This window comes from Dermacentor variabilis, chromosome 1 (genome assembly GCF_050947875.1).
Source record: "Dermacentor variabilis isolate Ectoservices chromosome 1, ASM5094787v1, whole genome shotgun sequence".
Lineage (NCBI taxonomy): Eukaryota > Metazoa > Arthropoda > Arachnida > Ixodida > Ixodidae > Dermacentor > Dermacentor variabilis.
The window spans coordinates 273253455-273270751 of record NC_134568.1 but is presented as its reverse complement, the minus strand read 5'-3'; the positions used below and the strand labels follow the sequence as shown (position 1 = coordinate 273270751).

The following is a 17297-nucleotide window of genomic DNA, read 5'->3' as shown; positions in this document are numbered from 1 at the left end:
ACAAATTCGTGTACTAGCCATCATTCCAACAGTGGCTAAATGATCGCGCCGCCAGAATCCCATCTAGTAATTCTATAGTAGGAGTCTCAATGCCTTGAAGAATTTGTCAAAATCCATGACAGCACTTAGAGCTGGTGCCTGAATTTCGTGCTGGCGTATCCACCTGCATTTCGCGGCTTATCAACCCTCCACTTACTGCTCGGATTACGCACTCCGTATTGCAGAAATGTACCCTACAAACCTATAGATTTACTTTACCTTCCTTCACCATTCTCCTCGTCTATGTGCATTTTATCTGCTGTCGTGTTTGGCAAGTGTTATTTGAGAATGATTTTTTATTGTTGCTCTTTTTACTTATTTTTGTGTCTATAATATTTTTCTGTTCCTTTTGCTTCGTACCAAAATAAATGCTGAGTCTCACTACACAGTGCTTCATAATCACATCATGGTTATACTGTGGACAGTCGTCGTTTACGCATTTCGGGAAATAAATTACAACGTTTTGAGGTTAACTGTTTCTTTGCTGGTCATCAATAGTAGTTATAATGCCTGTCGAGCTAGAGTGCTGGTGCCCTTTCATATTCATTACTTTCACGCTTTTTTTTTTAATTATGCTGTGTTCTTTCCTAATAAATAACTCAACGTCAAATATATTCCGCACCATTCTCTATAAAGCCATCACTTGATATATCGTCATCGTATATGTTCTGCGTTTTCTTATTGTCCATAGAGTCTGCGATGTGCGCCCTGTTATTCACCACTGCTCCAGCTGAACTTTTAGAGGAGACAGAACCGTCCGTCTAAACATGGATGCGTTCTTTGTGCTTTTCATGTAGGAATGAAAGCACGGTTTGTTGGAGGGCGAAAGATGACATCTCCGTTTTCTTTTTGATACCAGGAATAACAAGAAGAGCCTGGAGTGGATGGAGGCACCACAGCGGTAGAGATGGTCGTGCTTCAGGCGTGAAGTTTGACGGTAAAGTTCCATGGTTGGCGGCAATAATCCTGCTAAACGCTTTGAGTGTTGTAGCGCGTAGTATATCACGTTACTGTGTGAATTTTCCGGTTTCCGTTTTTTTTACTCTTCGTCTTCTTGCACAGGGTAGCCAGCCGGTACTTACACTGGCTAACCTCCCTGTCTTTCCTCCCCTTTGTCTCCCCCCCACTCCTGTTATTCACAAACTCGCTACAGTCAAACCCAATCATAACGAACCCGGAAACGACAAATTAAGCTGTACATCGAACATGCAAAACCTATCTATTAAAAGCTTATTCAATAAAAATGAGTCGCTTAAAACGAACTGAGCATTGTATATATTGAACTCTGAGTGCCTCAGCCTGCGCCATGAAACCACCGGCAGCTGCTTATTTATGGGCTTTTTTTTGCATATGCTTTTCTAGCACGTTTTTGTGCGGCTGGGCATCGTTTTTCAGCATGTTCGGAAGTGACCGTGTATGTGGTGCAATACGGTACATAAGCCGATGCAGCGGTCGATCCTATCGAGTTGCTGCAGAGACACGTGCTGGTGTGAGAGTCAGGTCGCCATTGTCTGTTTTAACACTGTCGCACCCCTCTGTTCTACCTGTGTATAATAAGCTCATCCTAAAGGTTCGTTATTGACGGGTCAGGATATACTAAAATATTAAATTACTCATTATATCTAACTATCTTTAGTCGTCGAAACAGTTCGTTATAACCGAGTTTGAGGGTACCCCGATTTCGTATGCTCTCATATATTCTTCCATATAGCATCCCAGATGAGCAAAAATGCACGACCTGCAATGCAAGCTGTGTAAAGGAAGGTTTTGGCATACAGATGTTCGTCGTCGCGAAGTATGGAGCTCTATGCATACACGCTGCAATAAGCAAGTATAGTAGCAGCATGGTGGTGTGCTCTTTGCGAAACCTCATTTGTGAGTAATCCCAAGCAGACTGGGGAGCGACTTGGGCTATGCAACCTTTCGGCTCGTGTTCATCGCATCTCTTAAATTGTTTTCTACACCACGTGTAAACGCGAAACAAATAATGATAAAAATAACGGATCACGATTAATCGCTCACTTATTCCGCCATTTGTGCCATGCTTGTGTCTTACAGACTGTCTGATCTTTAGCGCTTGACACAAAAGGCTTCTAACAGCAACATCCAGATCGGTCAACCGTCTTTTTTGTTTGTTTGTTTGCCCGTTTGTTTGTGCACTACTGCTTATAGAGCCTCTTATTCGATACTCATTTTAACTTTACTGTCCAGCTTTTAAGGAATTTTGTGCGCCTACAAACGGCAAAATAATATGCCCAGAGCGAATGTTACACGAGCAGCAAACTTATTATCAATGTTTTTATGGCATAAATCATCAATTACATTAAAATAACCTCTAGAAATATCAGATTTATTTTTACTGCCCTCTCCTTTCTTCTTCTTATACTTCGTCCTTTGCGTGAAAGTAGTTAACATTGTCATCTTATAAAGCATACATGGAACATCGGCAACTACTGTACACCTTTCTTTGCCTTTTTTGGATGCAGGTCACTGAACAGCCCAAGGGGGGAAATTAATTTTGTCTTAATGAAAATATTATTTCGTACGATAGTACAAGCGAGAGAGAGAGATAGGTAGATAGAGAGGAAATGCAGGGAGATTAACCAGATGCAAGTTTCCGGTTTGTTACCCTGCAATGTGGTGGGGGAAGTTTAGGGGTGGAAAAGAGGACAGGGCGAGAGAGATGCTTAACAAGAAAAAATAACAGGAAGGGTGTTCCGATTAGAGGCGTTCACACAAGCGCGTTGGAGATCATGAAGCGCACGACCTTCAAATGTGATGTTAAAACCCATCGATGCTTTCAGGCTCTTTCTTCCGACAGAGGCCGGTTGTCCAACTGATTCAGCACAAGGGAAAGCGATTGTCTCTCTACACTATATTGAGGGCACTGGTACAGAACATGACGTATTCTTTCGTCGCCGCCGCAGGTACCATACACCGAGATGTCGGCCATCCCTACGCGCATAGGGGGAGAGTTTTCATTTTTCCGGGAGGGGTGGGGGGAGGCTGGAACCCGACCAGCTTTCCGGACCCCCCTTCCGTGTATGTATGTATGTATGTATGTATGTATGTATGTATGTATGTATGTATGTATGTATGTATGTATGTATGTATGTATGTATGTATGTATGTATGTATGTATGTGCGCCAGAATCAGAAATCAGAATCTACAGAAGTCATGCGCAGCAGCGCTTATACTCGGACTCACAGAAAAGAGAGAGAGAGAGGCTGCAGTTTCACCGGGAAGGCGCAGCACTATTGGTGATAGCCAAGTACACAACCATTACACGAAGCAAGATTACACCACCGAGAGGACTCGGGCTGTGAAATTGAACTTTCTCCTACTATGAGGTCTTGTATGCATACTCCTATAACGCCGTCACTTCAGTGATCAATTCTTGTAGGTCACACGAAGTTTCTTCAAGTGCAAGAAATATATATATATATATATATATATATTTCGTTCGAGGGAGCTGCTTTATGGTCCGGGTGGGAGTGCAGTCACGTGGTGTTCTACATATTTCGCGGAGTTTATGAGTCGGAAAAAAATTTGTACACAATTAGTACGTCGCGGAACATACCACAGTTACATGTCCATGGGCTGTCCCTTCAAATGTCTCATTGATATTTTGATAATTTGAATAGTACGTCTCGAGTTAGATAATTAATTACAATTACATTATTAAATCTCCGTAACAAAAAAAATTACTGGCAGCTATTCCATTGTACTGTAGAAATACGCACTAGGTTTTCTTCGAGTAACGCACTGGTCTATTTTAAAATCTTGGTGCATGATGGTTAACTGGGACACCCTGCGTATATTTATGACCTTTGCATGCAACTGACGATGTTTCCATCCTTAATAAATCTTGTAAATTATTAGAAATTATTTTTTCATGAGTTGTTAGTATTGCTTACTGGAAAGAGGAGCAATACTGAGACGAACAATATTCACGTACATTTCACACGCCATTGACAAAAGACTCTACCGAAGCGTCACTGAAGTCTATAGTTTTTGTTTTTTTCATGGTCAGAAAAGCACGCAAAGCGCTTTGAAGCAAGGTGAACATACAGCAACATGTTCATTCTCTAGGCATAAGCTATACATACCTTTAGAAATAATAGTTAATTGGCGACCTTCTCTTCAAAAATATAACAAACATTGTCCTGTGTATATATTTAAATATACTGTATATGTGCATAGTGTTTACAGTGCAAATTCAAAGCAATGTTTATGTGAGAAAATACGGATGAGGCAGCCGCCGCTGGTACTTCTAATGCGTTTTTTTTTCTTATTGTCAGGATTTGCAAAAATACAATGAAAGTATGAATTAAAAGTCATGCACGTCCGCACCAACAATGATGCAGTAGGCTATTAGCCCCAGTAAAATTTCAAGTGCAGAGGTCAAGAAAAGTCAAAAGAAACCTCAAATGATGTGAGTAATCATATCATAATATCATATCATAAGAAGCCAACAAACACTGACACCAAGGACAACATATTGGAAATTACTTGTGCTTAATAAATGAAATAAATAAGCAATAAACTAAAGGAAATTTAAGTGGATGAACACTCCCTGGATTCTACTATAGGACACCTACATGCCCAAGAAAGTTGATGGGGAAACGGCGCCGCGGTAGCTCAATTGGTGAAGCATCGCAAGCGAAATTCGAAGGTTGTGGGTTCGGTTCCCACCTGCGGCGAGTTGTTTTTTCATCCACTTAAATTTCCATTAATTTATCGTTTATACATTTCATTTATTAAGCACAAGTAATTTCCCCTACGTTGTCCTTGGTGTCAGTGTTCGTTGGCTTCTTATGATATGACTAATAAAAATCGGGCACCAATGTTAATCCCCTTTCTTCGCAGCTGTGGTAATGACACTTTAGGTGTGTGCGAGCCCTCCACCGGAAAACTCCGGAGCGGGCTCGAGCACCCTCCGGCCACCTCGCGGCAACTGGGACATCAAATCTCACAGAACGCTAGCTGCCAAAAGATAATAATATTGCTAATAGGGATAACGCAATACGTTTTCTTTTCTTTCTTTCTAAAAAAAGTAAGCTTCAAGACATTGCTTGTTTGTGGGCAGCGATTCTCTGCGCACGAAATCATGGAAGTGAGCAGAGCCAATTAGTACGATTTTCAGTTCCCGTTTATTACTCACGCAAGTAATTAATAGCGTACGCATCGCGCCATGCTGCGGCAGGAACCGAAGCGCCCAAGCACTGCGCGCTCGCTCGTGTGCGATCGAACGATCATATACATATATATATATATATATATATATGTGTGTGTGTGTGTGTGTGTGTGTGTGTGTGTGTGTGTGTGTGTGTGTGTGTGTGTGTGTGTGTGTGTGTGTGTGTGTGTGAAAGAGCGAAAAAAGGAAAACAGATAACAGTTTGTGCCGATCGGTTTTTCGCCGTTTCGGGGCTGTTTCAGACGCCTTATCGAGTTAGCCGGGAAATACGTTACGCCTCCGGAATTCTTTATTAAATAAGGGAGTCGGCCCAGCGCGCTGAGCCGCCGCCGCCGCCGCGCGTGACAACGCCGCGCCGTGCGGAGAAGCTCGCGCGTCGCGACCGCGAGTGAAAAACAAGCAGCGGCGCCCTAATTAACTCATTACTCGCGAGAAGAAGAGGCTGAAAGAGCTTCGCCCCGGATGAAAAATAAGATGCGCGCGGTTGTTAACACAGACGAAACCAGGGTCATTAATCATTTCGGTAATAGAAGTCTTCCGAATTTTTTCGCCGCTTTGTACATATGATATACGGCAGTGTTTGTTTGGCTACGTGTTTGTCCAGCATTTAGAGCAGGCCTCGGTGTGTAGTACATTTCGCTGCCTCTGAAGTGCTTTTGTTTGATTTTGAACTTGTTTTCCTGTTTTTGTGTTGTTCTTTTCTTTTCTTTCTTTTTTTTCTACTTCTTTTTTTCTGTGTGTATTATTCGGCATGAGAGACCGCGTTATCATGATTCCCACCTCTTTATTTTTGTTAGCAACATTCAGCATGTTATTTTCGCGTGAGGTTTCAGCTTTCTCCTATACCTGGACGCGATGGTCTGAATGTGTGGCTTTTTTCGCTTTTTTCATGGTCAAGCGGGTAATTAATACTGCAGGAGCATATTAATTAGAGAAAACAAATTGCAACTGCTTTATTAATTGCTCGCGCCGAGATTCAAGCGCGCCTAAAGTTGTTTATCGCTTACCGCTATCGCAGAACCAGCGCATTAAACTTGCAGACTCGTGCTTCTTTCGCCACTGTCGGTGGGCGTTCGGCCATCCAATGCCAAAGGGGAAAACACGTACGTCATGTTCAACGAGTATGGAAACATCGTCACGTATAGCACGCCACAGAGAATCCTCATCGACGGCTGGGAAAAACAAAGAGCGATGAGATGTCAGTGCATCTGCAATCGTTTTGCAATGTACAGCCGTGTTCTGGAGACACGAATTCAGTTCGAACAAACGGGATGCGTGTTCGGCGGCGCAAGAACAGTGATCCAACCCACTGCGATCACCAAGGTGTTTAGTTCAATTGCAAATATTTACAATTTAGTGTTCATATACAACGTCAATCGCAGTAATGCATATGAGCAATTCAACATTTGCGTCCTGTTGTTACTCTGGCACTATACAGAAAGTTGATTGATTGATTGATTGATTGATTGATTGATTGATTGATTGATTGATTGATTGATTGATTGATTGATTGATTGATTGATTGATTGATTGATTGATTGATTGATTGATTGATTGATTGATTGATTGAAAGTCCCAAAGCAGCTTATGAGAGGCATCGTATACTGGAGGGTTCCGGGTTTAGTTTGACCACCTGGGATCCTTTCCATTATTGTGCTGCCAAAGCGCAGTACACGAGTGTTCTGCATTCGGCCCCTATCGGAATGCACACGCTGTCTCCAGGAACCAAACCTGTGACATCTTGCGCAATAACAGAGAGCCAGAGCCACCGTGCCACCTCGGAGGCTGCAAAGACAGCTGTGACAGTTCATTGGAGCACCACGCTCGACAGGATTGATGACCGGCCCCTTACGGAAGGCAGAATTCTTGGATGCTGGTCCCGCCGACGTCGGCACGAACTGCTTTAAAAGCGCTAATGTGTTTTTATTTTTTAAAGAAAACGGGACTCAGTGAAAATTACAGAATGTGAGAACTGATGCATTCTTTTTTTATTTTTTAGTCTTGTTTTCTTATCTTTTCTGCTCTTACCCCATCCCCCTGTGCAGAGTAGCGAACGGGACACGTAATCTAGTTAACCTCCCTGCCTTTCACCTCTCTGCCTTTCACCTCTCTGCCTTTCACCTCTTGTTTTCCTTCCCTTCTTAGGGCGATGCCTGCAAATAAAGCATGTGGCTGGAATGGTTCTGTAAGCGTGTGCAGCTCCGATCGCAAGAAAAGCTCCCAGTGAGTGCCGGAGCCATAGCTCGTGCCAGTTTCGCGTCTTCCGTTACGAAACGTTTAGCTAAATTTTCAGCTGCCTGCGGAGTAGAACGACTGAATGAAAAAGCGAAATGCTAAATGCATGTTGTGCCAGTCCTCATTACACGGGTGTTGCGCGTTATACGTAGTATAAGAAATAACTATTGAAGAAAGCCTTCAGGATGATATACACAGTGATTAACAATCGCTTCCGCAATTTATTGGCTTCGTAATCCACAACGTGTATTCTGTGTGCATGAGCTAATCTTTGAGATTAGAATTTCAATCAAATCATGATTTTAATCGGTTTGTTAAAAAGACCTACTGACGTCCAGCAGATGTTGCTGAAATTTGGAAGCACGGTATACCGTTGGTGCAGCTGATGATTAGGGTAAAATATGCACCAGTTTCGCCCGAAATACCAATGAAGTAACGGAACGTCTTCCGCGAAGAGAAGCGAATTTTCTCCCTGCAGAGGCATCGATGGGGGCTCTGTATTGTGGTAAGACGTTAAAGAGACGGGCCTTGTAGTCGGTAAGCAACGGTGGGCCCCTTTGTGCGGGCTATTCATTCGTCCGCTGTGAGTTGCCACTGGGAACAGCGATGATGAAAAGCGCTGCACAAAGTGTCTTTTTCCGCGCTTTTGCTCTGGCACTGTGGCTGCAGACGTTATTCCAGCGATAATATTTGCCGAGCGAACATTCTGCCTACTTCCAATTGTATGGACTGCAAGATCGGGTTTTACTCCCGATTTGGCATTCCGAATTTAGTTAACATTGATTAACTGCAGGGTATAGTAACTTGCGTTAGGTTAAACACCCTTAAAAATGAAATCTTGTGTACTTAGAAAACCGTCTGACACTGGCATTTCAATCATACTACATTGCACTGCTACAAGTATCAGCCATTTATATTTGTATTTTAGTTCATCATTCTTTTATTGTTCAATTAGCATTTGCTGGTTCTTATTGGGGAAGAACTGTCCACATAAAGCCTATAGTCCATATGGGCTCTATGTGGATATATATATATATATATATATATATATATATATATATGCTACAATTGTTAGCACATCGTGGCAGGTCGAATCAATTGCATCGATTTTTTAATTTAATTATGGGGTTTTACGTGCAAAACCACGTTCTGATTATGAGGCACGCCTAGTGCAGGACCCCGAATTGATTTTGACCACGTGGGTTTTTGTAACGTGCACTTAAATCTAAGTATACGGGTGTTTTTGCATTTCGCCCCCATCGAAATGCGGCCGCCGTTGCCGCGATCTGATGCCCCGACCTCGTGCTTAGCAGCGCAACGGCATACGTACCAATTAAGCAACCATGGCGGGTTCGATTGCACCGTTATTTCCTAATACAAATTGTATAACAGTGGCCACTAGGAAATCAACAATGGCTATAAGGTCGATAACTCGATAATCGATAACTCGAATTATTTTAATCCCCGTTAGGTCCAATGACAATTATTCCCTGTCATGAAGCTTCCTCCGCATTTAGGATATCCGCAGAACTGATTTGTCGTATTCGGCGTTCCTTTGCTTCGAGTTGTCTATTAATTCGGCCTGACTTTAAAATCTGCCAGACTCCTGGTTAGCAACAGCTCCGGAAATACGTTGGATGAGGGTTCAAATCCCGCGCCTGCCATGTGAATGACAGTTTCCTTACATGAAACTTCGTCCACCTTGCGAGCTTCTGAAGAGCTGATTTACCATATACAACAATCTTCTTCGTAACTTCCAGTTATACAACGACTGCTATGTGCCTCTCCCGCTGTTGTGTTGAACCCAATAAGACGTCATGAGCGCGTTCAATGAGACAGTAAACACGAGCAAAGATGTATAGGGCCGGCGTCGGATCTTCTGATTATAATAATACAGAGTAATGTGCAAAGCACCGTCACACGAAGGGTTGTAATTATTTTATGCTTTAGTAATAGCTGTAATAGAAGTAAATGAAAAGTTTATGAAATGTCGCAAGAAAACGAGCCGGCGCTCGCCGAAGTAGGCTCTCTCCGATTTGATAGTTTCAGAATATTGTACGCAAGCAAACCTAAAGACAAGTTAATTATGCGCGACTGGCACCTTCAATCGGGCTAATTCCCGAGGTCATTCGGTGATTCTGGCATTCGTACTAGGCCTGGCGAGACCACACCGTCTGCATTACGCGTGCGTTGCCCAGAGCGCACATGGCAATGACGCACGAAGTGTTACCCATCTGCCGGCGTGAAAGTGTCGGCAACAACAATGTTGTGTATACTCTATGGCACATACAGCGACTTTTCTTTCTTCCAAGTCTTCTAAAAGATAAAAAACCCGTGCAACACAAAAGCATTGGATAATGTGCGGCTAGATTCCGCTAACAGCGCCGTGGTTACCCGTTTTCCGGCATTCTATAAACGGCAATATGATCGCAGAAGGCTGAGAGCCTTTAATAGATCTTCCGAGATTCCTCCCCTACCTTTTCCCACAAAGTATATCCCAAGCCATGGTTTATGCTTCAGGAGCCGCACCTGCCTTTCCTTATCCTCTCTCTCTCTCTCTCTCCATTTGTGCGCCGTACTAGGGCAACACCTCCTAGACAAAGGGTGTTCTCTATAGAGGGTGTTGACTAGGGGGATGTGTAACGTGGTAGACAAGACCTGTGACGTCGTCTCTGCTTCAGTACTTATAAGGCGCAGCTTTTGGGCGAGGTGATTTTGCATTGTGATAACCAACGGAGGATAAAAAATAAATAAATAAATAAATAAATAAATAAAGAGACGAGGACAAGAAAGCGGCACCACCTCGTCTCTTTGTGTGTTTTTCGCCGGGCGACACGCGCTGGTCATCCATCATACAATCATTTCTGCTGCCCACAGCGGACGGGCTGCTATAAGAACAAGAGTGCGCGAGCTTTCGTTTACATTTTCAGTTGTTTTCGCGGCGGCATACATCGGCTTAATGTATTGCAGACAGGGTGCAAATGCCCACTGCGCTTGTTTACTTGCCATGTTCAAACGTTGCGATTAAGGTGTATATAGTGAATATGCGAAGATTTTATTCATTTGTTTTATAGATACTCGGTCAACGTCCCGCTGTGCAACAGTGCACGGCAGTGTTTCAACCCGATAGCGTTAAAGGCCCCGTGTCGCAGAAAATCCGGCGTCGCCGTCCCGCGTGCTTAGAAAAAGTTTATTTCAACAAGAGATGATACGAACACCGAGTCACAATCACGGCACAATTCCACGTGCAGGACGATAACATATACAAAATACGAACCATTGTAAACACGGCGCGTTTTCAAAGTAGTGTCCCGAGTCCATATCATCACATAGATCCACGGAAAGGCACAGTTGCACAAAAACTAAATGTCACATGTATAAAATGATTTTCAGTATATACAGCGTACACAATTGTTAAGTACAATGATAATGTGACAGAGACGCTTTACATAATTTTTTAGTGATGCTATGAGATTTGTATATACGAAAATGATCATGTACACGAGAGCACGCACACAAAGAAATCATGGGCACCTAGATTCTATGCACGTGCAATGAATACTTTTGATGGCCTGGCTACAAGAACCAGGCTGGTAGAAAATTAAGTCCCGCGTCCGGCGTCGGACGCCGCTTCGGCAAAATGAATTTCGATCCTAATTTCGAACCACGCATATTCAAACATTCTTTTGCCACCAAAGCTGCCCATACCTTGTCTTTCATTCTTTACGAAGTTATTCCTCGGAACATTGAGAAGGGCGGCCCACAAACAAATGTAAAAGAAAAAAAAAAAACACCGACAATGCATATCTTTTATGTTAGCTCTTCTCAGGTTGAACTATTAAACGTGCGAAACAATAACAGGAGGTCGACCCACGTAAAAGACCGCGTTTCTACCAGAAAGCTTGCCTTCGTGCGTAGCGTTCGCCGCCAGCGTCTCGTGGTAAACGTTACGGTTACATAAACTGTAGTTGCCGGGAAGCACGAAAATCAGTCAAGGGGCTTTGAATGCTATCGCGTTCCACTTTTAAAGGCGAAGCTTAAACATCCTCCAAATTTATTATTATTATTATTTTATTACTGTTGTTGTTGTTGTTGTTGTTGTTGTTGTTGTTGTTGTTGTTGTTGTTGTTGTTGTTGTTGTTGTTGTTGTTGTTGTTGTTGTTGTTGTTGTTGTTGTTGTTGTTGTTGTCGTCGTCGTCGTCGAACAACAGAAAGCTTACCCTATGGAGAGTGCTCCAAGCAGCACTTGCGCGGAAAACTTCGTGAAATAAATTTTTTTTTTCTTCTTTGTTGTTGTTTCACTTTGTAGTCACGATAGTATTTAGGTGTTCATGTGCTGGAATCATTGCACGATAACTGAGTGCGATTGGAATTGCACGCAAGCGTAAGACGCTGAAAAGAGCCCAATCATGAAAAACATTTTTGTTTTGTTTATCAAGGCAATATTCACGTAGATTAGGTTTTTGGACTGCTGAATTATTTGTAGGATAACATAAGCATACACACGTTCTTGCTGCATTTTGTCACACGGCTTCATTCTTTCGGTCATTTCGAAACCGAGCCAAATTTTGCCATTAATCCTCGCTAAATACTAAAATTTACGGGAAAAAGAATGGCAGTGGAATGGAAGTTTTCCCAAAATTTTCATCACGCTTTCCATTTTTCGGTTTCTGCATATCGTGCCTAGCGGACGATCACAGCCATTACGGTGACGCGGCGGCTTCCGAACCACGTTAGAGTTAACAAACAAGTGCGAAAACAATGGTAACTTTGAAGAGGATCGTTAGAAAATACGGCACCTGCAGTATAGGCAGCCCTTACCTTACAAGATAAGTAAAATACTATATGGAAGATACCCTCTCGAATGCGTCGTCCCACAACCTTCATCATTCGTTAAGAGTACTTCTGCACTTTTTGAAGACGACTGGCCTCAATTTATTTATCTATTTATTTATTTACAATACCTCAAGTACCCCTGCTATAGAGGGGTTTTACATTAGGGGTGGGCGAGCTTACAAATTGGCGGAAAACTCCGTTAAATTGCGACCACTTTTCATTGCACGGTGAACGCTGTTGTGCGAGAACGCGCATCACATACTCATTCTTTCCTGTTTCCTTTTCTACCCACTCCTCCCTCCTCCAGTTTAAGGTTGTGAACAGTGCCGGATTAAGCGTGGGGGGGGGGGGGGGGGGGTGCTATGGGAGCTGCAGCCCCGGGCGCCCAAATTTCACGGGCCCCGCTCAACCATTTGAAAAACAAATCAAGTTGCTGAGCGTGCTTGCTGCCAACGTTCTACATACGCACAGTGCAATGTACATACGTGTGTAGAATTGTACGTACGTTTTGTTGAATGTTATGCGTTTATAACTTGAAGATTGGATGCCTAATAAAATGTGTCTCGTTTTGAAGAATGTGCTCTTCTGATTTTTGGTCCTTGCTGCGTGCCGATGCGCCACTTCGACTAATTGCGAATTTGTTATGGACTGACGCTTTAAACATACCGACGTGTACGTCGCATAATAGCCGTTAAATAATACTAGAAATCACGCAAGCAAATTAGTTTCCCGAACCCAAAAAGATTATGTATACGAAGTGTCTATCGACTGCAAGGGTCCCAGAAAATTGGAAGAATGCAAACATTATACTAATCCACAGAAAGGTAGACGTTAAAGAATTGAAAAAATTATAGGCCCATTAGCTTACTCCCAGTTTTATATAATATATTTACAAAAATAATCTGCAATCTAGTAAGGGCAACACTGGACTTTAGTCAACCAATGGAACAGGCTGGCTTCAGGAAGGGATACTCTACAATGGATCACATCAAATCAGGTTACTGAGAAATCCGCAGAGTACAATAAGCCTCTCTATATGGTTTTCATAGATTACGAAAATTCATTTGATTCAGTAGAGATACCAGCAGTCATAGAGGCATTACGTAATCGAGTACAGACCGCTTACGTAAATACCTTGGAAAATATCTACAGAGGTTCCACAGCTACCTTAATTCTACAAAAGAAACTCAGGAAGATACCTATAAAGAAAGGGGTCAGGCAGGGAGACACAATCTCTCCAATGCTATTCAGTGCGTGCTTGGAAGAAGTATTCAAGCTATTAAACTGGGAAGGGTTAGAAGTAAGGATCGACGGCGAATATATCAGCAACTTTCGGTTTGCCGATGACATTGTTCTATTCAGCAACAATGCAGACGAATTACAACAAATGATTGAGGACCTTAACAGAGAGAGTGTGAGAGTGGGGTTGAAGATTAATATGCAGAAGACAAAGATAATGATGAATAGCGGGGGCAAGGGAACAAGAGTTCAAGATCGCCAGTCAGCATCTATGAAGGAGTACGTTTACCTAGGTCAGTTAACGACAGCGAACCCTCATCATGAGATGGAAATTCATAGAAAAATAAAAGTGGGTTGGATTGCATACGGCAGACATTGTCAGCTCCTGACTGGAAGCTTACTATTATCATTGAAAAGGAAGGTGTACAATCAGTGCATTTTACCAGTGCCGACATATCGGGCAGAGACTTGGAGACTGACAAAGAAGCTTGAGAACAAGTTAACGACCACGCAAAGAGCGATGGAACGAAGATTGCTAGGGATAACTTTAGAGACAGGAAGAGAGCGGTTTGGATCAGGGAGCAAACGGGTATAGACGATATTCTAATTGACATTAAGAGAAAAAAATGGAGCTGGCCAGGTCATGTAATGCACCGGTCAGATAACCATTGGAGCATTAGGGTTACAGAATGGGCACTAATAGAGGGTAAACGCAATCGAGGACGGCAGAAGACAAGGTGGAGCGATCAAATGAGAAAATTCGCGGGAGCTAGTTGGAACCGGTTTGTGCAGGACAGGGGTAATTGGAGATCGCAGGGAGAGGCCTTCTTCCTGCAGTGGACATAAAACAGACTGCTGCTGCTGATGATTGTGATGATGATACTTTATCATTAATCAGCGAACGTAATATGGGGCTTCGAAAAATTCAGCGCTTCAAACCACTCATCATCATCGTCGTCATCGTCACTAGGGCCCCAAGGATGCAATTAGCCCCGGGCCCCGAAATTTCTTAACCCGGCCCTGGTTGCGAATGGAGTTCCAGCTGCTTAATCTCCCTGCCTCTCCTTTATTTCTCCCTCTTTCTCTGTCTCTCTCAGCCAAACAGCTGCCAGATTTTTTAAAATTTCCTGTTAACGAAATGTGCGACAATCACATAACTATCACACAATAATATCCAAAGTATGCCGCTCAACCTTTCTTGCAATTCAGCATGGCTAGCTAAGATGGATCACACCTAATTATACGTCTGTTTCAAACTGAAGCTAACGTTACTGCATGCATGCAAATAAGTGAAGGTAATTTCCTCTACAGAAATAATATAGGAGAGATAATCGGTGTCACCGGGAACAATATTATAGCTCTTTCAAGCATTACCTCCCATCTTCCTCCTCCTCCAGAAATAAAGAAAGAAGGAAATGGAAAAGCGTACAAAACGAGTGCCTTCAGCTACTCTGTCCGACATGTAACGAACTGTTTGCTAGGAAGTAGCCCAGTGTCTTACCAGCGAGTGGGTGTACCTCGCGCATCTGCTACATGAATTCCGGAAAGATTTTCCCCACGTGCGTGTTTTTCTCGAGACAATCATGGCTGCGAAGGTGTCAAGAGTGGGCAAGCCGCTCGTTGCTCTCGGGCACAGGTGGCGGGAGCGCGCAAGAATTTCGACGACGCGAGAGCGAAGGGCGACGCCTGGCCGCGTGTAGTAATGAATTGCCGCTTCCAAGGACTGTCACAGGCGGCCATGCGTGAGCCAGACCAGAGCATTGGAGGAGCAGCCGAGAAGAGGTGACGCTTCGCGCGCCATGAGGAGCCCGTCCGCGCCCGACCGCAGATATTGCGTCCAAAATGATAGACGCCCCAAGGAATAGCTCAAGAAGTCTGACCTCGTTATTAAATCTCCGCCGGCGAGCGGCGAAGGCAGCGCGGCTCCATTGGAGGGCCGCCGACGGGCGCGGGCGGAGCGAGCGGCGGCGGAGGCGGGGCGGCAGGTTTCGGCGGCGCGGCCTCCTCCGCAGCGATCCCTCCCCGGCATGCTAATGGCGCCCGCGCGGGCGGCTCGCCATTTGGCGCTGTGCTCCGGTCGCCGGCGGATATCATGAGCCGTGCCTGATGAGCGCCAGGATGACGAGCCCCGAGCCGACGGACGGTAGCCGCTCGGGCTCACCGGCATCGCCCGTTCCCTCGGCCGAGGGTGCCAACCACAAGCCTCGCCTTTCGTTCAGCATCAGCCGACTGCTGGGCGACGACAGCGAACGGCGGCCCGACAGCGCGCTGCTCGGACCTTCGCCGCCGCTCGTGTCGGCCGCCGAGATGCCGGCGCTGGTCGCGGCCGCCCACCTCAGCCCGCTGCACCTGGGCGCCAACGGGACGGTGATCCGCGTGCCCGCACACCGGCCGGCGCCCATGGGAGCCTCGGCGGCGTTCCCGTCCTTTCCATGGATTGGACCCACGCACCCGGCCGTCAAAGACCGCCTCCAAGGTACGCTACACGGGCTCCGGACGTGAATGCCAGCTGTCTGGGCTGCCATTCACGGCCGCCGCCGCCGCTTGGCACGTGCTCGCGCGCGTCACTTCACTGCGGCACACTCGCGCGGTGCTACGAAAGGCACGCCGTGTGTCACACCATCGTATGACGCCTTTGTGTCGCGCTGTTGATGAGAAATGGCGTTGCAAGTACGACAGGAATGGCATATTTCTGCTATGCGTGAGCGATTTCAAAGTGTAAGGATTTATCTTTTCCCGACGTACGTTGTAGTTGAAAGATTGATATCTTGCAGCTGCTAGGTACTACTGTCGCATAAATGACAGTTGTGAAAGCAGTATTTCGTAGTGCCATGCACCAACGCTTATACGCTGTTTCGGTAACCAACTTAATAGTAGTGTTCGGAACAGAACAAAATATGATTAAATCTATGATGTTAATTGGCCAGAAAGTTTAAAATCTTGCATGTTCTAATCGACTAAACTGATCTAGAACGCTTCCAAACTAATTGAGGCAACTTGATATTTCACTAATTTTACGTTTCAGCTTATCGCGTATGATGACTCGTTACCATAGTCCTAAAGCTGCATCAGAAATTATAGCAGCGTGCAGTTATAAGCTGGCGTATGTACGGAGAATAAAGCGTGAAAGAGTGCATCGAAAGGGGAAAACCGAAGCAAGAGAGAGAGAGAGAAAAAAAGAAGGTATGACTGCAACCACGTAATCGCCTAACGCACCACATTACCCTGATGCGAGGAAATACGGCAGAGCTGCGTGAAATGCTTGCAACCTAGCACCTTACGCATGCACATGTGTACCGTGCTTTAGGTCCAGTCTGGATTGTGACTGCCGATTTATTGACATTGTATGAGAGCGCATGTATGACAATAGAGGATACGTAAACCTTAAAGCAAGCAGGAGACAGGATGTATAGGAAAGGCAGGAAGAATATAGCCAAAAGGAAATTCAATTGGTCATGCTGTCCTGTGGAAAGCGGATGTGGGAAATGCATAATGCAGGAAGAACTACCAGGACTTAAAGATAGACGATTGACGCTACGGAGGCATGCAAGATATGCGTATGCCCCTCCCAGTATACGTTTATTGCAAGCCACCTGGACAAATATAGTAATTAGAAACGTACTTATTCTGCTCATATACAAAGCGTTCAAGTATCGGTACCGTCAGGGAGAAAGAAAACCAGAGTTATGTGGCTTGAAAGACTCTATTCGCACTATAATATGAATGCAGACGGTATACATAACGCCTCGA

At 44.5% G+C, this 17297-nt stretch overlaps 1 protein-coding gene across 2 annotated transcripts in view; it reads left to right on the top strand.

Annotated features, from left to right (window-relative positions):
- The first annotated feature begins 15624 nt into the window (after positions 1-15624).
- Positions 15625-17297, top strand: part of LOC142564782 (T-cell leukemia homeobox protein 3-like) — an 82668-nt gene continuing 80995 nt past the window's right edge. For both annotated transcript variants that reach the window (XM_075675947.1, XM_075675939.1), the window contains exon 1: positions 15625-16023. In XM_075675947.1, the coding sequence (XP_075532062.1) occupies positions 15654-16023 (370 nt within the window). In that variant the 5' untranslated portion in view covers positions 15625-15653. The remainder of the gene's footprint in view (positions 16024-17297) is intronic.